General features: G+C 40.6%; 1 protein-coding gene across 7 annotated transcripts in view; it reads right to left on the bottom strand.

Annotated features, from left to right (window-relative positions):
• Positions 1–614: 614 nt before the first annotated feature.
• sema4ba (sema domain, immunoglobulin domain (Ig), transmembrane domain (TM) and short cytoplasmic domain, (semaphorin) 4Ba) overlaps positions 615–25,379 on the bottom strand; it is a 435,779-nt gene continuing 411,014 nt past the window's right edge. For all 7 annotated transcript variants that reach the window (XM_059952676.1, XM_059952674.1, XM_059952678.1 and 4 more), the window contains 5 exons: positions 19,241–19,451; positions 17,102–17,217; positions 15,815–15,972; positions 11,872–11,966; positions 615–6,902 (listed from right to left, as the gene is read on the bottom strand). In XM_059952676.1, the coding sequence (XP_059808659.1) occupies positions 6,100–6,902; positions 11,872–11,966; positions 15,815–15,972; positions 17,102–17,217; positions 19,241–19,451 (1,383 nt within the window). In that variant the 3' untranslated portion in view covers positions 615–6,099. The remainder of the gene's footprint in view (positions 6,903–11,871; positions 11,967–15,814; positions 15,973–17,101; positions 17,218–19,240; positions 19,452–25,379) is intronic.

The raw sequence follows: 25,379 nt of genomic DNA, 5'->3' as shown, positions 1-25,379 counted from the left end.
TGCCGTAAATATTTCTAATGTGCACCATATTGCACTGTGATGACTCACCTAATCTTCTCTAACAACAAATGCCGAAAGCATGTATTCCTCCTGAGGACTGTGGCCACCATCCTCAGGAGGAAGAAGTGCTTCAAGCATATAGGATGATGACATCTGTGGGTACTCCAAGTTTAGTGCGTTCCTCACTTGGAGATATGTCACTGTTCATTTATTGGCGCTGGGTTTAAATCGTGGGGCTTCTAGCATCCATAACTGTTGCAGTCCTTTGTCTGAAGTACTGGTGGGTATGGAGTGCTAGAATGAATCGTAAAGGCTTACCAACACTTTTTCAAGGGCAGTTATGCATGGATAGCAAACATCAGCTTTGCTAATGACACCGAAAGCTGAACTAATAAATAAATAACAGCACATCAGGCATTGAAGAGAAGGGAAATTCTACTTCAGCCTGGAAACAATCCACTTTCATTTCATAGTTAACCCAAAGCCCATCCATTTCATGTTTGGTGCTCCTATTGTATTAGAATTCCCCCCCCCCCCCCCATTCTTATGCAGAGCTAGGTCCACTGTATGTGAACTTCATTACCAAAATGCAAGGCCATATTCATTCACAAATATCAGTACCAAAATACAGCATTTTTATTGTTTTATTACAAATAAAAGGAAATAAAGTGCTTTTTTAATAATACAATACAGTTACAAGATTAACATACAAAACACTAAACAAGCACAATTTTTGCTTTAGTGCTATCTAGAAGGCTTGGCAGCCCTGACAACGTGATTTGATAGAGACTCCAGAAGTGTCGACTGTCATTTGTACCAGATGCTTTAAAAAGACAAATTTCATCTATTTGTTTATATTTCCATTTTACAAACAGTAAGACGATTCATTCAGGAGGATTCACACATAATCCACGTTCAAGCACTGGCCTAAACCCCCAGCGCAATCCCGTGGACTAGTTGAGTGGTTCCTATTAAGATAATTGTAACTGTCAGTGTTAATATTGTTCAATAATTAGAACACCCTAATCACCTGAATCCAAGGTTGCGAATATGTACACATTGGTCACATTATTATTAATAACAAGTAACTTTGGTATACCATACTGAAATAATGCTTTTTTAAGAAGCTACATTTATACACCATCTTATAAAGTTCACAGGAGATCTCAAAGTGCTTTATGACCAATGGATTATCTTTGAAGTAACCTTACCTATTACAGGTAATTGTTTAGGTTGGAATGCTTTGCAACATGTCCCATATCAATGTTCTTTAGTGTTCTTAATCAATCTGTTTATCTCTAAATACATCCTCAGCAAATTAAACTAATTATTTCCCTTCTTAAACCATGGTTAACAAATACTATCATAACAGTCACTTTGTAGTACTCGATACTAAAAATGTTTTTCAATTTAAAATTAGCCACTGGAGGCTTCACAAGTATAAAGGACAATGATATCTTCAGCCCAACTGTAGAAAACTTCAGAAAAATAACATCTGAAAATACATTTCACGTTTGGTCATTCCTTACTGATAGTATTTAATTGTAAAAACAGACACACAAGAGCAAAGAGCTATTTAGATTGATTTCATCAGCTTTCATTAATTAAGACTGCCAAGCCTACACCTAACACAATGAAAATGCCAAATGCTAAGACAACTCTTAGTTGGAATTCTTACACTACGTCAGCAATTTACAAAAGGCAAATGAACGTTTGTAAACTTAATAGTTTAAGAAATCTGTCCGCAAAGGTGGAGGGATGATGGGAAACATCTTTATCACAATTTACAGAAAATACACAAACACAATCAATACAATATTTACAGCATATGTGCAAAAGCCCAAAACTTAAATGGCATTGTGCAGCCACTGGTACCCAACAGAAAGATCTTGTACATAGTGCATAGGAAATCAGAAAACAACAGTTACCAGTTGGAGTTTGGTGGTTGATGTCTAATTGATTAATACCATATAGAGCGTTATAGCATAAATATCAGGAATTATTACAATTGAGCCTTTGTAAAACTTTGCTCGAGTTCTCTCATAAAATTATACTTTAATTAGCAACTTATAATGCTGTTACATTTGTTTTAAAAAAAATTATCTTCCCAAAATATTCACTAAAAAAGCAGTAATATGGAACACTGCATGCTCGCTGAGTTAAAAGACACTCAGATCAGACTTTGTTCTCAAGTGGAGGTCTGTGCCACAGTGGTAATAGAATCTGTCAGTTAAAATTCAGATGCCTTTTTGATGTGCTTTTCACATTTCACAAATTGCTCTTGGGAGGAAATGATGAGACGGCTCTCCATCCTGGAAGTTAGCGGCAACCAAATTTGAAACATCGGATTATCGGGGTCAGCTGGAGTGGATGGGGGAAGGGCAAAAGGAGGCGGTTGAGAAATATGAAAGCAATGGCAATGGGGGGGGGGGTGCAGGACAAGGGAAGATGAAGCAGGAGGAAGGGATTAAAAGGAAATTTGTCTCATGCTTCTTAAGGGAGAGAAAAAGGAAAGAAGGCTTGTGGAGTCATTACCTACTGGCGCAGACCCGCTGACCTAAGAAAGTAGAGGCAGTGAAGGTATGTATTGTCTAGCTAACAAACAGAACAGACTTGAGAGGCTGAATGGTCTGTTCCTATCGTTACATATCTGTGCTTTAAATTGTTTTGGAAGTTACATTATGCCATCGATAGGATAACATGTTATCATCTCTTCTACATAAGCAAGCAACAGGCTTCATACCACAGTTTTAAATATGACCCATAAAGGAATGTCCCTTTACATACAGGGCCATCCTTTGCACTTTATAATTCTGGCTTCACAACTTAATAATTTTCAATAAATGTGAAACTGGGTAAAATCAAACCAAATTTATAAAAGACATATTTTTCATATTTTGCACACCAGTTACATTGTTATTTATGCATCTCTGCCTGAATATGTGAACTGTGAAAACACTTGCATGAGAAATCAGGTTAATTACCATGAAAGCAGAAATTGTGACTCTAAGTGTAATATCAGGAAAGAGATGAAAGCTGGAGAATGATTATTATGCGCTGTTAATTACCTTCTCATGGGATTACTTCTGAGAAGCCGAACAGATACTTGCATGTACCTCCCTGACAGGAACAGTTGTACTTATAAAAACCTATTACATGTGAAGGCTGCTCGTTTCACTGCATTCGGACTTCCGAGGTTGAGAGTGGAACTGCACCAGTACAATCGCTTTTCCACTTTAACAACTCTACCTCAGCTTCCTGTCATTATTGGATAAGATGGACAACCAATATATGGAGGGCAGTGTTTACTAGCTCTGGTACTGACTGTATGGAGTCACATGTTCTCCCTGTGACTGGTTCGCCTTCCTCTGATTATTCTGGTTTCATCCCACATGCCAAACACATGGGATTTGGTAGGTTAAATGGCCATTTATAATTGTTCCTTTTGCACGGGTGAGTGAAGTGTTAGTGGTGAATCTGGGGAGAAATTGATGGGAACTTGGGGAGGGTGAAAATGGAATTGGTGTTTATGTAAAGTTAAATCCCATACAAAGTTTGTTCTAAAAGGAAATATAAAGTAATTGGGCTTTTTCATTATGTACTTAATGACATCCTTAGAAATCGGACCCAAATGCTCTTCTTTCAGCATAAATTATGCAGAAGTACCTTATGCAGATGTTGACTTGTTTGGGCCCACTTTTTGTTGAAGTCCCATCCACTGGGAAATAGGGACCTTCTCCAGGCATTATTTCATTGGCTAAGACTGATGTTGTGTAATTTTATGTTATTCATCTTAACACAGGTTTTGTTTCCCTGTCATATTTCTCATACATTACTTCATTTTAATTACTTGAGGACAGAAATTAGATCAAAAAATCATATTTTACAAATTATACTGAATGAAGAATTAATACTCATTCATGCAATTAATGATTTTTCTATGCAAAAAGCATTCTATAGCTTTGTTCAGATTCAGGGCTCTGTGAATTGCTAACTGCAAGTCATAAAAACCTCAGTCCGTGGAACAACACCCATGAATTGCTGGAGGAACTCAGGAGGCCAGGCAGCATCTATTGAAAGGAGTAAACTTTTTGCGCCGAGACCCTTCATCAGGATTGGAAAGGAGTCCTAAGAAGGTGGGGGGGGGGGGGGTGGAGGAAGTAGTACAAGGTGGCAGGTGATAGGTGAAACCGGGAGGGGGGGAGTGGTGAAGTAAGGAGCTGGCAAGTTGATCGACTTGAGGAATTCCAATCTGTGGAATGAACCCACTGCTGGTAGAAAGGGAGGAGGACTACTCAGTATAAGTGGGGGTCCATTTCATAGAGGGAGGGATGAGTTACATTGGAAAGACCAATCTTCACTCTCTCTCCCTACTCTGAAGTAATCCCTCTTAGTCCCTGTCTTCCACAATCTTTTCTTATACTTTATAACATAGTCATCTTTTCAAAACTGCTGACCTACCTCAACAGCCCATAAAATGTCTGCTGAGACGCAGCTACTGCGATATTTACGTTGATTTTCAAAGTTCTTAAAAGGGGGAAAACCACAATGATTGTTTCTTAAAACAAAGAAGTCCCCAATTCACCTTTTCTTTGCAGGCTCCGATTTAGTTTAAGCTCCTATTTAGCACCCAAAAAAAATGCACAAAGGCCAATTTCAATGCAATAGCCTTCGCCGATGAAATGTTAGGACCTTAACAAACTGCCTCAGGATCTAACTTTTGTTCTTTATTAGGGCTACATGCTCAGCTATTTAAAAATGGAATACCTCTGGTCTCTACTTAGCAGGAAAGTTTTAACTTTCTGTCTTCCAGAAAATCTTTCCCATCTCTATTTTTAACCACATTAACATTTCACATTTATACTGACTGATACACCTAGGGAAGGAGTCTCGTGCTTACGGTCCGCAATGGATCAAGTGCCCATCTAGTTAAATAAGTCCTCGACTGCCACTTCCGCCTCCATTGTTAAGCTTCTGCATTCTGAAATGTTTTTGGACTTTTTCTACATTCAAGATCTTATAAAAATGTAAACTGCCCGGAGAAGCCAAAGAACCTTCCCAACGTATCCTCAGCTGAAGGACACATTTGTCTTTTCAACATGATGGACAGATCAAAATGCTTCACATTCACGAACCATTATGATTTTACTGGCTTAGCTAAGAACCCAAGTTGCCATCAGGCAAGATTGTTAGCTATCAGCAATATACCCATTCTAAAAGGTATGTGAACACACTACATATACATGGCCCATTCATATACCACAGCTTACTTAGCCAAATACATGCGTGCCCACCAACTGCTGTATTAGCCTACAAAAGTGAGAATGTACCGCATTACAACTAGTCCTTTATCTCAGTTCCTTTTTCAACAATTAAAAAATGCTGTCATATTTCAAAGGAATCACAAGTAGAATCTTCAATTGACCTTTTTTTGAAACCACATTATTTTTGTCAAATTTCTCCTCCACCTGCAAGTTGGTACGAAACAGAGAAATGTATTCTAGTTCTGCATGCTACATGATAATTTTCATCAGTCATCAGTCTGTGTATTTCACATAAAGGGAAAGGGTTTTAGGCAGACTTCCTGCATTTACAAGTTCGTCAGAGGATACACTGAATGAAACAGTCAACATAGTGCCCAATAATTGCAGTAAAATAACTTTATGTGATGTTTGGTTGTGTCTCAAACCACAAACTACATATCTACTTCCAGCAACTCCTGTTGCTCTCAATGCAAGCTCCAGTCCATTTGACACAGGGCACTCTCATTTGCACCCAGAAAAGACTCTCCACCTCACCATAAAAATGTCATGAACCTTGAGCCCATACTTGCAAATCAAATTGGGAAAGTTGTAATTCATGCGCTGCTTCATGCGGTTTGGCTGATGATAACGGACACACATTTACTAAAGCGTGACTGACACACCGATAACCATCCATGCATGTCGTTTACATACTGAAGGGGTAGACAAAATGGCACAATACAGAGGTTTCAGACTTTGAAGCTGCCAAGCCTTATGCTTTCCAATTCTGTGTGGTTGGTCCCTTTTCCCAAGGCCACGTTGGCACAAGTGCTACCTCACTCCATCCTTTGATGTCTCACACCACTGAGTCTTTGATTTCGGGGCCAATCCTCACCCGGGGCTGCAGGCAATGCGCCGAAATCTCCACGTACAAGTTTTTTTGGTTGGTTTGGTTGCTTGGTGACTGGGTATACCCAGAGTCCTTGGCACTAAGAGTGTTTTCCAGCACTGGGGTACTGCAGATATGTTTGTCATTCAGGCTTTGGTAACCTTTGTGATGCTCAGATGCTGCTACTTGTACTGGGTTTCCATTTAGGGGGAAGCTTTCATGCTGGATCTCAATTTTCCTCTGTTTCTTCTGCGGTATACTTGAACACTCACCATCCTTAATCAATGACTTCACTCGATCTCTGTTCTGGTATAAAAACACCAGAATCGAGACAGCCACCGTTATTCCGAAGACCACACTTACAGTCACAAACTCAGTCCAGTAGTTCTTCCCATTGGTGTGCTGCGAAAACCGGCTCTCCCTGCTGATAGGGTTTATTATGATCCCGTTCTCTTGCAATCCAGACCCTTTATTAAGTACTGCAATAGACTTTCTGGATGCATGCAAGGTTGTGGCTTCAGAAGAAAGATCCAACCTCACACAGTAATTTGCAACCAGTAGCCAGAAGCCTTCTTCAATGGCCCAGCACTCGAATACACCCAGAGGTTCTGCTGTAGCAATGATCCCACCATCAGGAAGCATCATGAATGCAGCATCTGCCACTGTCCCGTTGTGCACCCACTTCCTCGTCGCGAGGTTCGACTTCACGTTGCATGGAAGCACCTTAAAACTATTGGATGGCACAATGACAGGCTTACAGGGGGGAGCACCTGTTGACAAGAGAAACAGAATTAATGATAGCAAGGCACAGTTCGATTTGGGGAGGGGAGAGGACTTATGAATAGGTCAATTTTGATAACTGGGATTGGTTTATTATTGTCACATGTAACCAGATACAGTGAGAAGCCTTTGTTTGCAAACCATCCAGACAGATCATTCCATTCATTCCAAATATTTAGGCAGTACAAAAGTAAATAAAGTCAGAATGCAGAGGGTAGTTGCATAGAACATGCAGTCTATGCAGACAAAGAGTGCAAGGGTCATGACAAGATAGATTGAAGGCTAAGAATTCATCTTTAGCATTCAAGAGGTCTGTTCAAAGATATTGTAACAGCAAGATATAAGCTGTCCTTGCACCTGATTATTCATGCCCTCAAGCTTTTGTATCTTCTGCTCAATGGGTAAGGGAGAAGAGAGAATAACCAAGGTGGGAATGGTACTTGATCATGTTGGCAGCTTTCCCAAGGCTGTAGGAATGGTCGAGAGAGTTGATGGAGGGGAAGCTGGTTTATGTGATAGACCGGGTTCTATTCACGTTTCTCTGCAACTGCCTGCGGCCTTTGGCAAAGCAGTTGCCATTCCAAGTTGTGATGCTTCTACCTACTTTAATAAAAATACACCTTAACAGCACTGACAAGTGTGGTCCTTTGATGACATGCAGCCAGGAAAGGGCCTTTATAAATATGGAAGTTCCTTCACTACTAAGCAGCCAAAGATATCTGATTAAGCACCACTATGAGAATCTGCCTTGATTACAGAAGATCTGCTTGTGTTGAAACTTATTCACATATTGAAGTGTCAATTTAATTATCTTGAGGCTACATTTGGATTTGTTATAGATCAACAAACTAACAGGTTAGCACTTGAGAGCACATTGGATAAGCGTGCCCAAACAGACTTATACCAACATCCAATCAATGGACATCAGACTGTAGGCAGTTGCTTGTTACAGTCCAATGTACATGGGCAGTGGGTGGAGCTCTCTACTGGAAGTGTGCACTTGGGAATCTGACCTTGTAGTCTGCAAGACTGAGTATAGGATTTCAGAATCAATGTTTGCATAGGAGCTATAATTATTGGAAAAGGTTGATCCGGCTGGGACACTTTTTCCTTCACAAAGCGAGGGCTGAAAACTGACTTAAAGGAGGTCTTTAAAATAATAAAAGGACTTAGTGGGGTTAACAAAGTGAGCCTGTTTCTACTTACAGGGGAGACTGCTAAAGTTTCGTAACTCCAAAAAAAAAAAGAATTGAAAGAAAAACACAGGGCTGGGAGATTGCATATATTTTGTATATATACTTTTTGTGAGTGATGTGGTGACATGATGACGTACGCAGTTCACTTACTTTTACCAAAAAACCCCTAATGAGTTATGTAAACAGCAAATAATGCTTAAATAATATATTCACAATATTACTCAAATATTAAATGCACAACACTTCTCCCTGCTCAGCTACAAATTCCAACTATATAGTGCATCTCAACTATATGACAGTATATTATATAGACATCTACAGCTCCGCTCAGACCTAGAGATTTAATCAGTGTGGAGGATTTCTTACTGTTGTGGGATAATGTCTTTTCTGACAAGGTAGTTCACTCTGCCTGGCAGGTGAGAACTCTGGTTGTGAAACTATCTCAGGTCATGGGTCCTCCTCCATGGTGGTGGTAGAAGGAGTTTACTCTGGGACCACAGGAAATGATTCTGAGAGCTGTGGACACCTTTCCTCTCCAACAACTGACTCTCTTCTCCTCAAATGATCGATGATATCAGATACCATTTGTACCGGTCCAGTTGTGTCCTTAATCTTTCCAATTATCCACTTTTGGTGACCTCTGTAGTCTCTTGCCAGGACTGCTTGTCTAGGAGTGAAACATCGAACTTCCTTGTTTGGGGAGCCCTCAATTTGTCTCAGCTGTTTGCCCTGCATACCCCTCCAGAGACTGATTAGAGGAGGTCCAAGCATGAGAATAAGGGACGACCCAGGAACAGGACAGCTGGGGAGTTGTTGGTTATGGAGAGTGCTGCACTTGGTGGAAAACCCTTCATTGGATTGAAAACGGACATGGGTGGTTGACGATCAGTAATGATGGTTGAAATGTTTTACATCAAGGTCTCTCTGTCAATCTAAGCATAATTTTTTCTCGGCAGCAGTAAGAGAACATGATGCAAAGGCTATGGGGCATTCACTTCCATCATTCATAACACGTGACCAGTGTAGCATAAGCCAAGGATCACTGGATATCTGTAAGCTTCAGTCTGGTGTCTTTGAAATGCCATTCAAACTCATTTTGTGGAATGACTGAAACAGCTGAGCCAGTGTCCAATTGCATTTTAATTCATTTGCAGTTCACTTCTGTAAGCCATATTGCTTGTCTACTGTTAGTTTTCACAATGTACATCTCAAGGCTCTACAGTCCTGTGTCACTCTCGTCACTATCAGATTTTTCATCTACAGCATTCAGATTAGTGCTCTATTTGAAACTGGAACTTGACTTTTTATCTTCTCTGTCCTGTCCATTTATTTTTTGTCTGCCCGACATGCTCTCTGTATGTGTCCTGCATAGTTGTATCTTCTGCAAGTTTTGCCTTTAAATCTGCATTAGTGTATGTGAGCCCCTGCCGAAGCTGGAACACAGATTGTTCAGTCAGTTCCTGTTAAGACGTTGCAATTTTGTGCCTGCTCACTTTCATTCCTGACTAAATCAATTACGTCTCTGGCTGCTGTTTCCATCTGGCTGCAATTTCAATGGCTCTTTTAAAAGAGAGTTGTGCTTTAGTTAGGAGCCATTTCTGAATGTTTTCTTGTAAGATTCCACAAACTAATCCATCATTAAGCCCATCACTGAACTGACAATGCTCAGACAATATCTTCAGGGATTCCCCTTCCTTTCGATTCCACTTACAATCAATTCGGTTTTAAACGTTCCTGCATTACCTTCAGCTCATTTCAGCTGGTTTGGTTGGAGCAGTTAAACTTCTAAGCAAAATGTATGCTCTTCCACCAAATGTGCTCAGCAAAACTGGCACTCGTTTCTCATTGGCAATTTCATTTGCTTCAAACTACTGTTCAAATTTAATCAGAATACATCCGTGCATCTATCTTTGCAAAATAGCTAGCCATTTCTGCTATTTTTTAATGATTATTATCACCTGGTATTCACTGTTTCACCCGTGAATTTCGCCTATTTTCTTCCTTTTTTTTAACTTGACTATCTTCTCATTCAAAGAAAAAAACGTGTTGTGCTTTTTTTAAAACTTGAACATCTCACTGCACTTTAACTCTAGCTGTCTCAGGTTCATTTTAAAACTTACTTGTCACTTCTGTTATATTTTTTAACTCCAAAACATAAAACGAATTCAAAGAAAACCACTGAGCTGGGAGATCGTGTCTGTTTTGTTTCTACTTTTAGTGAGCCACACACTCATGTCATGGTGCCGTGATGATGTCTGTCATTCTGGTACTGCTACATATTTCATTATGGGTTATATGTAAATGAAGAATACTTAATCAAACTATATATTTACAATATTATTCAAATATTACTGAAATATTAAATAAACAGAGAGCAGGAACATCAAACTGAGTTGGTCACTAATAAATCCAACATAATACTAAAGAAAATTTTGTCTAAGATGAAGAGAACATACTTCCACACTGAGCAGATGAGATGATTCACAAAGAAGTATCCAAAGAGAAATTGTTTAGTTAGATAAGGGCGAAGTAGATAGGAGGACATGTCAATTGTATAAAAGCTGATTGGGAGAAAGTGGATGGGAGGATCTGCTGGGCTTCTGAGCTGTAATTTTTATGTATATTAAAATATGTTGAATACCGCACATCCAACTAATAGATGGTTATTTCATGTAACCTTTGCTATTGACGCCATGTGTCCAAAATGTGAGCAAGATCCATACATATTTAGTACCAGCCATTAAACCACTGAAGTGTGGTTTAGTGCAGATAATATCTTAAAGTATGTATTCAAATTGACTTGCTTACTTCACCCCCATGGGAAGGTTCCACCAGAGGTCTGGTGCACGCATGAAAATGTAATTTACATATACTGCTTAATATGGATAAACAGGCAAAAAAGGACAGATTGCTGAAGGCAAAATCTTTTGCTGCATATATGGTAAACAGGTACTCAAGAAATATAACACTGTCCGTGTAAAATATCCCAAGATAGTTCAAGATGGCATCAGCAGGCAACGATTAACCTTTGAATGGGACCAAAAGCAGAGGCAAACCAGCATGCTGTGAGCATCAGCTAAAGGGGGGAGGCTGGCAGAGAAATGCTGCTATAGAGTCTTCATTCAGGGCTTGAGGGACGAAAGTACATCCCTCAGTCATTGGGACAAGGGCAAGCAAGGGTGCAAACGGAGCCCAAGTTAGGGAAGCACAACATTTTGGAATATTACAAGGATGGAGTTGCAGACAGGGGCAAGCACATAGAGGGATTTGAACAGGGCGATGAGAACGTTAGCACTCATTGACAGGTGGATCGGGAGAATTCACTGGAATATAACTGGATAAAGTTTAACTTGGAACCACATTGGGACATTCGTGTAAATGAATATTAGATTAACCAATGAATAAGGTTTTAAGAAAGGTCTTAAAGAAGAAGAAGGAGGGAGGGAGAGAGAGAGACAGAGAGAGAGAGAGACAGAGACAGAGAGAGAGAGTTAGTTAGTTAGTTATTTTTGGGTCTTGGGAGGTGAAGGCCAATGTTGTATCAGGCTGAAGTGGAGTACCCAAGGTGCAAACTACTCTTGTCGGAAGCCCATTTTTGAACATTTAGAACTTCTTGCTGGAATGTTTGAAAATCTCAGTAAGTAAAAGCAGAACCCGTCCCTGTGTTGATTATGAAAGAAATGCAATATATAAACCAGTTGCAGGAGTATATAATAGAGCATAAGCAACTGTCTTCCAGAGCAGAGGTGCAGGAAACACTTACGATGTGGTCGCAAACCCCTGGGTTCCATCAACGAGTCATTTGTTTGCCTGCAGTGCTGTCCTGGCCTGCCGTTCTCAATGTCTTGCATCCAAAGTCTGCAAACGAGACATTCTGTGTTAGCAGCAGTGAAGGGGTGGGGACAAAGGCTGGGGAAGTGGTGTTGTGGCCAAGACTGGATCAGGCATGATAATAACAAAGAGCAGGTTAAGCTCAGGGGGCCATTTGTGCTCTTATGTAGAATCCAACATTGTTTAGTCAATAAATAACTCAATTCTTTTTTCTGATCACCCACGTGTTAATATTTAGAATAGGACTAATACAAATTATTTGCAGAAATAAGGCATGCAGAGAACACAACAATTGTAACATTGATGTAGAGCGTAGAATACCTGTCACAAAACTTGACTACTTAATCCACTTAAATCAGAGCACCGACAATCATAATCGAGCATTAACCCAGTAATGCTGCTTCTGTGGCTACTATGTACTGATGGCTCATCAAAGCCTGAAGTTCTTTCTTTTTAACATAAAAAAAGTTAGTATTGATAGTTCAGATTATTTGTTTTATTTCAAGCCAGGGTTTAATAATATTGACACCTTATAGTTTGCCTCAGTAAATAAATAAATCTGGGAAGTGATTCACACTTCTCTCCAGAATTAGGAGAAACTGTGGCTTCGACAGTGGGTGCCAGACTTTCACTGCATTGCTCCAAGATCGGAAGGAACGCTCTTCAGGTGCACAACAGAAAGCTTCTTGATAATCCCCCAAAAATTTGGGAAGACAGCAATAGGAATTGTTTAACCTTTTTAACTGGATGTGAGCATATCTTCCGTTTCATTGGCCATACAAGTGTACATCAGTGTCATCCATGATTCAAGCAGGCAAAAATGGGTTCCCACTTGAGGTGTGAGAACATAATTCAGCTGATCCTTTACTACAGTGCTGCCTGCCCTGATGTGTCACCCCCCTCAGATGGGCTATTAAGTTCAGCCAATGTCTGCCCTTACAGGGTACCATTTCAAAGAATATTGGAGCTCCTTCCAGTGTAATGGCCAATTTTTATCCCCCAGTTAACATAATTAAAACACATTTTCTGCATGTTGTCAATTTTCTACTAATTGGATGCTGTTTTCAAACATACAACATGACAGGTCATTCGACAATGTTGTGCCGCCTTTTTAACCTACTTAATATAAACTAATCTCTCCTAAATAGCCCTCCATTTTTTTTTTATCAACCATGAGTCTATCTGAGAGTTTCTTTAAGTGTCCTGAATGTATCTGCCTCTACCACTACCCTTGACAGGGCATTCCATGCACCCACCATTCTCTATGTAAAACACTTACCATAAGACTATAAGTCATAGAAGCAGAATTAGGCCATTTGGCCCATCAAGTCTGCTCTGCCATTTCATGGCTGATCCAATTTTCCCTCTCAGCACCAATCTCCTGCCTTCTCCTCATATCCCTTCATGCCCTCACCAATCAAGAATCCGTTTACCTCTACCTTAAATATACAGACAGACTTGGTCTCCACAACTGCCTGTGGCAAAGAATTCCACAGATTCATCACTCTCTGGCTAAAAAAAATTCCTCCTCATCTCTGTTCTAAAAGGATGTCCCTCTATTCTGAGGTTGTGTCCTTTGGTCTTAGACCCTGCCACCATAGGAAACATCCTCTCCACATCCACTCTGAATAGGCCTTTCATCAATCGATAGGTTTCAATGAGGTCACACCTCATTTTTCTGAATTCCAGTGCAGACAGGCCCAGAACCATCAAATGCTCTTTGTATGACAGGCCGTTCAAACCTGGAATCCTTTTCATGAACATCCTTTGAACCCTCTACAGTTTCAGCACATCCTGTCTAAGATAAGGGGCCCGAGGCTGCTCACAATACTCCAAGTGAAGCCTCTGACCTCCACCATACCTCTCCCATCCCCCTATACTTCCCTCCAATCACTTTAAAATTATTCTCCCCTGTATTAGACATTTCTACCCTGGGAAAAATGTTCTGCCTATCCACTTGATTTGCCTCTTATCTTCTTGCACACCTCCATCAAGTCATCTCTCATTCTCCCTCACTCCAAGGAGAAAAGCTCACTCAATCTCTCTTCATTGAAACATACTCTCTAATCCAGAGAATCTCCTCAACACCTTCTCTAAAGCTTCCACGCCCTTCCTAAAATGAGGTGACCAGCACTGAACACGATATTCCAAGTGTGGTCTAACCAGGGTTTTATAGAACTGTTGTGGAGATGTTTTCCAACATCTCCACACCCAAACTGCACAAATACGCTGCTGGCTGCAACGTGCCGTGTAGTTAGGAAAGTTTGCTATAAAAATGCAAGTTCTTTCTTTGTATACAAGTTGTTTGGTGCACGTTTCATAAGAAAGGTGCCCTTATGTAGTTGAGCATCTATTACTTCGCTGGCAAAGTATGCCTGTGCTCTTCAAACGCTGCTCCAAACTTGACTATTTATATGCTATTTAAATAAGCACTAAGCAAGGTCATTTAGAGATTAATTACACTGGCAGAGATTACTTACAGAACAGAAGGTGACTGCAGATTTCAAGAGGTCAGAAAGGACAATTGCTTTGGAAGGCCAGCAGCCACAGTTATCCTGACACCTGAGCTAACAAGACACCTTCCTTTCCTCCAGACATTTCTCTAGGTACTGCATGTAATTCATTTCTTTTCTTCATCTTTTTTCTGCATACAGTCAGTGCTGAACTTCCCCTACTACAACTGTTATTCAATGTATTTCTTACTTCATCCTCCTCCCCCATGCACCTGGCTTCACCTGCCAGCTCTTAGCTTGTCCTCTGTCCCCCTCCCGCCACCTTATTACTCTGGCATCCTCCCCCTTCCTTTTCAGTACTGACGGAGGGTCTTGTCTCGAAATGTCAGCTGTTCATCCACTTCCATAGAATGCTGCTTGACCTGCTGAGGTCCTCCAGGTCGGTGTTCTGGATTTCCAGCAACTGCAAGATCTCGTGTTTATGAATAGTTAGTTATTTAGAAGTAGGCATAACTCCCTCCTTATGTTTATAGCTTTGGAAGCTTTTGAGGACATACATCATCCAATACAGAAAGATATTAACACAGACCAGTGTGAATTAGCTTCAAAACAAAAGCAAACCGCGTTGAAGCTGGACTCTGAAATAAAAATGGAGATTACTGGGAATCCTCAGTAGCTAATGTGCTCCTCATAGTGAGTGAAACAGACTTAACATTTTAATCCCCAAAACGGGGTGAAAAAGGAAGTTCAGGGTTCCACGACAGGTTAAAAATATACTGCATCTATCATGGAAACCAAGTGCTTCTCAATCCAACCTACTTTTAGTTTTATTGGAGGTACGATTTGTGTGAGATAAACCTATTGATTCCAGGATCTGCTCAGGTTCTGCTAATGGGCTGTATGTCCCTATATCAACATGATAGTTACTGATTTATGTGTGTTGTCTGGCTCTTCCAAGCCACGTCAAATTAATGGTAACAGAAAGACTGGATGGATAAGGTAAAGGTGTATCAGCATACATCTCTAAGAGCAGCAAAGGATCCTCCAGGATCTGTAAGGCAATCTTTAAGTGCCTCTTAGCTCCACAGTTCCCCCCTAACATGTCAAAGTTTGGATAACCACTGCATTGTAATTACCAAACTTCTATGCTCCTTGCCCCCACCTTAAATCTTCTCCCCATCTTGTTCTCTCCTTCCACTCCTTGCTTCTGCTTGTCAACCTCCCACTTCTCTCATGTCTCCCGAACCTCTGTCTCTACTCTCAGCATCCCATCCAGCCCTGATTTTGGCCATCCATCTCCCTAAGTCTGCTTGTGAATCATACATAACTCTTCCACACTTTTCCGCACCCTGCTCAAGTAGACATCATGACCAATGTCCCTCCTTCAGAGAGATGGATACTTTCATAGGTAAAACCACTTACGGGTCTATTTGTAGTCCTCGTATGTCCCTGCATCTGTTTGTGTCCCAAGCACAGTACGGGTCTCTGGCAAGGATACACTCTCCACAGCTCTGGTAATTGGTGCAGTTAGAGACGGATAGCTGAATCACTCCTGTGTATGAAGATGCATATAACATGCCCTGTAGGTTGAGAAAAACATTCTTAGCTTACTTCCTGGACAGCAGACTGATGAATACTCATTCACAATTTGCAGAGCGACTAAGCTATTCACTACTATGGAAGTATCTATTTTGAGTGTAACATTAAATGTTGCCAATGCATCGATACTGTAAATCCATACAATGCTTTGATTCAACATCTAAACATAAGATTGAATTCTCATTCAAAATATTTGCAGAGTGACTAAGCAATACAAATGTATATTTGAGTATAACATTAAACATTGACAAAGAATTTATTTTAACAATTGTAAATCCATACTATGCCTGCATCGAACATTGCAACATCAAAACTAGAACTCAGTCCAAATGTGAGCCTTTTATTATGGTAGCATTTCCGTTTCAGGACGAGAAAGATTCAGGATGGAACCCCTTACCAGGCATTCATGACGACTGGTTCTGAGTTCAAGGACAGCATGTGGTTTGTTACGATTGTGCTCCCTTGCCTCTATGCTTAGATACTGGCTGAGCTCTTGCCAATGAAGCTGAGTAACACAGCACAGAAGGAGCCCGTTGTGTCCATGCCTCACAGGGGTACCATCCAACTGATTAGCACAAAGGAAAGGAGGCAGCCAGCCATACTGTCAATCCTGCCCACTACCTGACATAGTCTCAATGGGATGAGGGTGAAGTTACCAAAACTGCCATCTAGAATTTCTGATTCCTCCGTTAATTTCCTATTCCTTTCCACATTCTCCACTGCTCACCACCATCACTATTTATTAAACACACAAGTTCTGGGTGGAACGCACACAAAATGCTGGAGGAACTCAGCAGTATCTGGGAAGAGGGTACAGTCGACAGCTGTCCTGCCGAAGAGTTTCGGCCCAAAATGTCATCTGTACTCTTTTCCTAGATATTGCTGAGCTCCTCCAGCATTTTGTGCCTGTTGCTCGGATTTCCAGCATCTGCAGATTTTGTCTTGTTTGAAATTCTATGTGGAAGAGCTTCCTAATCTTACTGTGATTGATAGCTGGGGAGAAAATGAAACTTTTCAAAGGAATAAGCATATATTACGGTATTGCCTGAGATGAAGGAAGTTCACAGCCTCCTTGCAGAACCAGGAAGTCACCCTTCGTAAAATCTGTACCTGTTTTGAATCCAGAATCAGGTTCTGCACTGGTTGTGGTTCAGCAAACAGAGCAATTTCCTCAATAATGTGGGCCTTGTGATTCACATTTATGGCTTTGTGCAACATTCCAGTATCTGTCAATAAACAAGAAATAATACTGCCGTAAATTTTAAAAGGTGAAAAGATCTAGTGGCAATATTTTCAAACATCAATATATTTCATCTTAAATGTATGCAATAGCAATTTATTATTAAGACGTCATCGTCCATGGTGAATTTGACAATACCCGAGGACCTCCCATAAGCTATTAATAAGCTATCTTGAAGCACTAATTTTTTTCATCTATTCACCATTTTTATTCACTAGCACTGAATTGCTAGCCTTGAAAGACTGGTTTTACTGTAAGTCAGCAGATGGTTAAGAACTATGATCCATAATTTCTGCAGACAATGATTGAGACAGCCAGATTTACAGGGGAAGTGCTCTCCCGAAGCAAGGCCACTTCTCCTCTCATTTATTGGTGACTCTTCTTTATATTAGCTATATTTTTGTGCTTAGCTGAACAGAAATATAGCGAAGTAATGATAAAAAATAATGAAAATAATGTATTTCATTCACAAACAAAATAACATTACCCCTTCACCTCTTTATGCAGCTCATTTTAATTTACAAAGGTGATAATGGAAATAACCTTTGATATTTCAGGCCTGCAGCTATGCAGAGTGTTTCTTTTGGTCAGGTACCAACCAGAACACTTCAGTTTATTGCTGATCTGTGGCACTGTGCACAGATTCCGTCTCCCCACAGGCCCTGAAGATGGAGCAGTACCACTTCTACTTGTGATGTCTCTGCACGTGGGTGATGAAGCAAGACTGTTGGAGCATTGGACACAACTATGCAGCTCGAAGAGTTGCTCCCTCACGGCTTCAGTAAGCCAGGTTCAATCCTGGCTTCAGGCGCTATCTGGTTGGGGTTCTTCTTGTGACCACCTGTGTTCTCTCTGGGTGCCCTGATTGCCTCGCACATCCAAATAAAATCTAAGTATGATTTATCTAAAGCACAAGAAATTCTGCAGGTGCTGGAAATCCAAAACAATACTCACAAGATGCTGGCGGAACTGTGCTGGAGCATCTATAGAAAGGAGTAAACAGTTGACGTTTCAGGCAGAGACCTGTCTTCAGGAATGAGAAAGAAGGGGGAAGATACCAGAATAAAAAGGTGGGAAAGGGGGAAAGAGGCTAGCTGGAAGGTGATAGGTGAAGCCAGGTGCGTGGGAAAGGTCAAGAGCAGGAGAAGAATGGATCTGATAGAAGAGGTGTGGACAATAAGAGAAAGGGAAGGAGGATGGGACTCAAAAAGAAGCAACAGGCAGGTGAGGTGGAAAATCAGAGTGGAGAATAGATGAAGTTGGGGGGGGGGGGGCTGATTTATCTAAATTTGAAGAATTCGAATTTGAGTTCTGATGGCTGCATTGTACCTAAAGAAAAAAATAAGGAGCTGTACTTCAAGCTTGCCTTTGGCCTTGTGACACTGCAGAAGGCCACAAACAGAAAGGTCTCAGAATTATAGCGGCAGGCAATTGGAGACTTTGGGTCACTCCTGCAGACTGAGCGTGAGTGGTCTATGAGGCGATTACACGAACTGTGGTTTGGTTTCTCCAACGTAAAGGAGAAGTGAACACTGAAAGAACGCACTAGCTTGGGAGCAGTCTAAGTGAACTGTTACTTCACCCTCTCTATTACTGATTGGTTTCTGCTCCCGTTACAGGAAGGAATGACAGCAAATGAAGGAGCCCTGCACACCAGTGAATGCCACAAAGCCAGGCATCTTTTTAATGAAGTGTTTAATTTCTGTATTATCTCTGTACGAAATGCAAGTACAGGCTGTCCATAAGTTGATTTTGTCTAAAAATACACATAAATCACTCAATATGGAAACAGCCCTTCCATATTCATTATGTGAGTGGCATCAAGAGCACATAAGACTGATAAGAAAGAAAAGTTACTAAAAGTGAAGAGTGAGAGGCTCTGGCACTCATGTATGAACATTGGACATCGAATGTAATAATATTATGGGAGCTTTCTCATATTTAAGGGTGCCTATAAATCAAGTGTTTGTTACCCAGGAGTGAGATACAGTCTGATTAACTCTCCATACCTGTGCCCAGAAACAGAACATCATATTGCCCATGAGTGCCTTGCACTCTGTCCACAGCGAGCTGGGTGTACTTCACGTGCTTCTTCGTCAGAACGGGCTTACTCTTGACACTCTTTTCCATTAGAAAATGGTCCTTTGCAAAATTCAATACTTTGTCTGGCATTTGGAATGAAGAAGTTATGTTCATGGCTCTTACACTGTCTGTAATGCACTGAGAGAGATAACAAAAGGCGAATTTGCATTAATTAACATGTACATTGACCCTTTAACCAAGCATCTGTCAAAAGGACCATTTGTTGGCTTCTTCCTCAACATTAAAGGCTACAATGTGCACAGCTCAGCAAACCTCGCCAATTCTACTGGACTCACAAAGGAATTTGTTAACTCCCCGCTCACCAGCAAATCTCACCACACACCAGCCTCATCATCATGTGCGGGAGATCATGACAGTGACCGTTCTCATGCAAGCTGATGAAGTGGCGTGAAAGTGCCCCTCTCAGGAAAACAGGAGTTTGAAGTCAAATCCTGCTCTTGTCTCTTAGAGCCAGCTGAGTGTGGGTGATTATTTGCATACTGAATGCTTAATTCAGTGGACATGAATGGATAGCAATGTCCCCACAGAAAATAAGTAGATAATTCTTTGGAAATTTGTTACTAACTTAACTTTGAATTGAGTGACTCTTCAGCATTGCCAGACATAGAATGGTACAGCACAGGAGCAGGTCCTTCAGTCCATGATGTTGTGCCAAACTATTTAAATAATTTCCCCTTTCAATATTTTTATTAATTTCTACATAGAAGAATAGAGTACAAGAAGATATATTAAGTCAAAAAAGGATAAAATATTATCAAATACATTATCTTTAAATCACACTTGGAATCTCATTACCCTATATTCATGTAAATTAAATTAAATCGTAATATTGAAATGTGATAATTTTATTAAACAAAAAAAAAGAATCTAAGCCCACTACCAAGATCAAAGCTGTTTGGTAGAGAAAGAAAAAAGGAAGAAGAATCCTTATCATATAGTGAAACATGTTATTAGCCAACATCTGTACTTCAAGAGCAAATCAAAGGTTTTGAAAATAGTTCAGAAATGGTCCCCACAATGTTTGAAAGTCTTGACTAGATTCAGAAATTGAACAATTGATCTTCTCTAAATTTAAGCATGACATAACATCACATAACCATTGAACGTGAGTAGGCGGAGCAACATCCTTCCATTTAAGCAAGAGCGCCCTCCGTGCTATAAGAGAAATAAAAGCCAAAATGTGCAAGTCAGATGTCTCCAAAATAATATCTTTTCCTCCAACAATACCAAAAAAGGCAGTCAAAGGGTTAGGCTTAAAATTTACTTTGAAAAGTACAGAGAAAGTTTGGAATACTTCCTTCCAGTAAAATAATTTCCTATTGCCTACACAATGTTCATCCTCCATTCTCTGCACATTCATGTTCCTAGCTAAGAGCCTATAAAAGCCTCCATTGTATCAACTTCCACCATGAACCTCAGCAGCCTATTCCAGGAATCCGCCATCTTCCATGTAAAATCTTGATTGGCACATCTCCTTTAAACCTACCCTCTCTCATCTTATATACATGTTCGCTAGTATATTTAGATTGTTTTATAATTATTCCGAGTAAATGCAATACTTCCCTGTTTCACTCAATGCAATGAAGAAAGTCAATCACCCAGCCAATAAAAAGTCCCTCAATTTCACAAGAGCTGTTCCTTCCTTGGTTGCATTTAAAATTGAGCTTTAACTAAAGCTTAGTTGTTTATTGCGGCCTGCTCATTCAGACCAAGGAATAAGCAGTGTTTATCTGCAGACTGTCCCATTTATCAGTTACTGATAATAGGTAGCCGTATTAGGAATGTGCAGAGCAGTCTGCAGGGAAATTTCAAACCGTAAACGGTACAGAAATCATGGACCAATACGTCAGCCCTGTAACACACACACACACACAACACTGCAGGAATGTTGCAGATGGGGCAGCGTCTATGGAAATGAATAAATAGTCAACGCTTTGGCTGAGACCCTTCTACAGGACTGGAAAGTAATGGGGGAGATGCCAGAATAAAAAAGCTGAGGGTAGGGCAAGGAGGGCTAGCTAGAAGGTGATTGGTGAAGCCAGGTGGGTGAGAATAAATAAACTGATAGAAGAGGAGAGTGGACCATGGGAGAAAGGGAAAAGGGAGGGGTACTATGGGGAGGTGATAGATAGGTGAGGAGGAGAAGTAAGAGGCCAGAGTGGAGAATAGAAGAAGAGGGAATGTGGGGCTGGGGGGAGAAAAAAGATGAAAAAAATATTGAAGGAGAAATCAACATTCATGTTATTAGGTTGGAGTCATTAGATGGAGTATGAGGTGTTGCTCCTCCACACTGAGAGTGGCCTCACTGTGGCAAAAGAGGAGGCCATGGACTGACATTTTGGACGGGAATGGAGGTAGTAATTAAAGTGGTTGGCCACCAGGAATTTCCACTTTTGGCAATTGGAGTGGAGGTGATTGACTAGGTGGTCCCACAATTTAGGTTGAGTCTCACCAATGTACAACTCTGTACCTCCTCACAGAATCATAGAGTTGTTCAGTCTGAAAACAGACTCTTCACGTTACAGTTTGTGTTAAGCTTCATCAAATCCAAGCTACAGACCATAAATTTGTGAAACTCCAAACCGGGTGGTAACCCCCATTCAAACCTGTGAACTAGCCAACGAGGACCAGCTACTTATGCTTCCATTTTCGAAACCGAACAGGCAATTTGTGTTCTACCCTCCACTTTATGGTTGAGATGAGCTAGACCCAAGCAGAAAATCACTTTTCAACAAGCCCTTCAGAGCGCCAATTAAAATTTATCAGACATTTGAGAAGAATAGCCATTAGAAGACTTGGACAATCATATATACCGGCTGTACTGGAGTATTACGTTATGCTCTCCCAGTCTCTCACATGCTTGCAAATAAGGAACAAACCACTTAAATGGATGCCAAATCATCAGGCACTCAGGAGTGGAGTGGACAGAGAGTACTCCACTGATCAATCTCTCATTCAAGGGTGTAGGTATTTACGAACATTCTCAAATATTTGTACAAATAGATCTGAGCTTTTCTCAAGTACATGAATGAATTTCAAGTGTTTTGAAGGTGATTTTTTAAATTGCCTTGCATCAGTGTTCTAACTAGAAATCAACAAAAGAATTTGTACAACACACACAAAATGCTGGTGCAACACAGCAGGCCAGGCAGCATCTATAAGTCTATAACATCGACAGTGCTTCTCCTTATAGATGCTGCCTGGCCTGCTGTGTTCCACCAGCATTTTGTGTGTGTTGTTTGAATTTCCAGCATCTGCAGATTTCCTTGTGTTTGCTAAAAGAATTTGTATTTTAATTGTCAGCTTCAATCACTATGAATTTTCTGCAAATAACAAAAACAACTTGTTAGTTCATAAGGCATAGGAGCAGAATTGGGCCATTCAGCCCATTGAGTCTGCTCTTCTCTTCCATCATGGCTGACTTATTATCCCTCTCAACCTGATTCTCCTGCCTCCTCTCTGAAACTGTAGATGCCCTGACAATCAGAACTTATCAACCTCCACTTTAAATATACCAAATGACTTGGCCGCCACAGTCATCTATGGCAATGAATTTCAGATTCACCACTCTCTGGCTAAAGAAATTCCTTCACATCTCTGTTCTAAGGTGACGTCCTTATATCTTCCACTATAAGAAACACCATCTCTATATTCACTCCAACTAGGCCTTTCAATATTCAACAGTTTTCAATAAAACCCTCTCTCATTCTTCCAAACTACAGTGTGTACAGGCCCAGAGCCATCAAACAGTCCTCATTAACCCTTTCATTCCCGGAATCATTCTTGTGAACTTCCTCTGGACCCTCCCCAATGCCAGCACATCTTTTCTTAGATGAGGAGCCTGAAACTGCTCACAATATTCCAAATGTGGTCTGATCAATGCTTTATAAGATCTCAGTATTATGTCCGTGTTTTTATATTCTAGCCCTCCTGAAATGAATGCTCATATTGAATTTACCTTCCTCAACCAGTAAGTTAACCTTTAGGGAATCCGGCATGAGCACTGCCAAATCCCTTTGCACCTCTGATTTCTGAATTTGTTCCCCACTTAGAAAAAGACTACGCCTTTATTACTTCTACCAAATTGTCATACACATTCTGTTATTGTTTTCCACCTGCCACTTCTTTACCCATTCTCCTGATATAAGTGCTTCTGCAGACTCCCCGCCCTTCTACCTATCTTCATATCACTGGCAAACTTCGCCACAAAGCCATCAATACTGTCATCCAAATCATTGACACTTATTGTGAAAAGAAGCAGTCCCAATACCAATCAGCGTGGATTACCACTAGTCATCGGCAGCCCACAAGAAAAGGTCTCCTTTATTCCCACTCTTGAACTCTTGCCAGTCAGCCAGTCTTCTGCCTATGCTAGTACCTTTCCCATAATACAATGGGTTCTTATCTTGTTTATCAGTCTTGTGTGTGGCACCTTGTCAAAGACCTTCTGAAATTCCAAGTAACCAACATCTACTGATTCTCTTTTATCTATCCTGCCTGTTATTTCCTCAAATAATTGCAACAGATTTGTTACACAAGATTTCCCCTTAAGGAAACCATGCTAACTTCGGCCAATTTTATAAGTGCCTCCAAGTATCTCAGAGCTTCATTCTTAATAATAGACTGCAATATCTTCCCAACCAAAAGTCAGGTGAACTGGCCTATAATTTCCTGCTTTTTGTTTCCTTAGAGTGGTGTGACATTTGCAATTTAACAGTGCTGTGCTTTGTCTAAGCATGGTTTTCTCACTAACAGCAGAAACATGCTCAAAATTGATGTTTACGTTCTGTGTTTGTTCACTTACAGCAGCAATTTTGAACAGGTACAGTTTAGCTGACCCATTTCTCACTGGTATCTTGGACAACGTTTATCCCTCTACCTTCCACAGCCACACAGTTGGTCATCCTTGTATTCCAATTTGTAGGAATCAACAACTGAAGGTAAAATTAACTGTCATATTTCTTACAATGCAGCACCATCTATGCTGCATTTGTTGCATTTGGCTTTAAAATGAGGCTTTAAAAGTTTATTCCTTCTCTGGTTGTTGCTGAGCGAGGACAGCATGAGACATAATTGAGGTCAGGGGTCATCATGTTCAGTTGAAATGGATTGGGTACCAAATGTTATCCGATTGATGTAGATTGTGAGGTATAATAATGTTTGTCTTCCAAACTGAGGTTGCAAAAATCTGCCTCTTCAGTCCAAATAAATGTTTAAAATTAATTAAATCTTGGGTAAAACTTCAATCTTAAACACCTGGAGCTTCACCACTCATTACTGATCCTCTGATAATTTTTAATTTCACATGTGTTAATGAGAAAATTGTTTCAGTTTATTAATTGCAAGGATAGATAATGAAAGGAGGAAGGCCACTGGGTAAAGAGAAACTTAAGATAAGTTTGAATAGGTATATGGATGGGAGGGCTATGGTCCTGGTGAGGGTCAATGGGACTGGGCAGAATAACAGTTCAGCACAAACTAGATGGGCCGAAGGACCTGTTTCTGTGCTGTATTGCTCTAAGACTGATTGACTAAATAAATAAAGCTTAGAAAAATAGCACATTGCCACTTAATATAATTCATCACAAGGTCCTGTAATTTGTCCTCACAATCAATAATCTGCAGAACGTTTCTAGCGTTTGAAACAAGTGCTCACTTGTTTGGCTGAGGTGACACGAAGCTTGAAAAGAGCTCAGGGGTTTGGGGGATTTGCTGCAATCATAGCAAGCTGGTCGGTACCAATAAAAAGAAGTGAACTGGAAGTGGAGCGGCCATTGTAGGAGTGGCAAGTTTGTGAGTAGACAGTGGTCAGGCTTTGGCACACCAGGCTTAGGCGAGAACTGGTGGAGGCTCTGTGTAAGTTTCTAATAAGATTTTTTTTCTCTGTTTCTTTTGTTTATTAGTACATAGCTACTGCTGTGAGAATGGGTCGAAGATTTGTGGCATGTTCTTTGAGTGAGATGTGGGAACTTTAGAATTGATGTTAAGGAACTGGAGGTGAAGCTCGGTGACCCTTGATTCATATGGGAGAACGAGGAGGTGATA

This window comes from Hypanus sabinus, chromosome 28, assembly GCF_030144855.1.
Source record: "Hypanus sabinus isolate sHypSab1 chromosome 28, sHypSab1.hap1, whole genome shotgun sequence".
NCBI lineage: Eukaryota > Metazoa > Chordata > Chondrichthyes > Myliobatiformes > Dasyatidae > Hypanus > Hypanus sabinus.
Note: the sequence above shows the minus strand (reverse complement) of the source record. Positions and strands in the feature narration are given on the sequence as shown.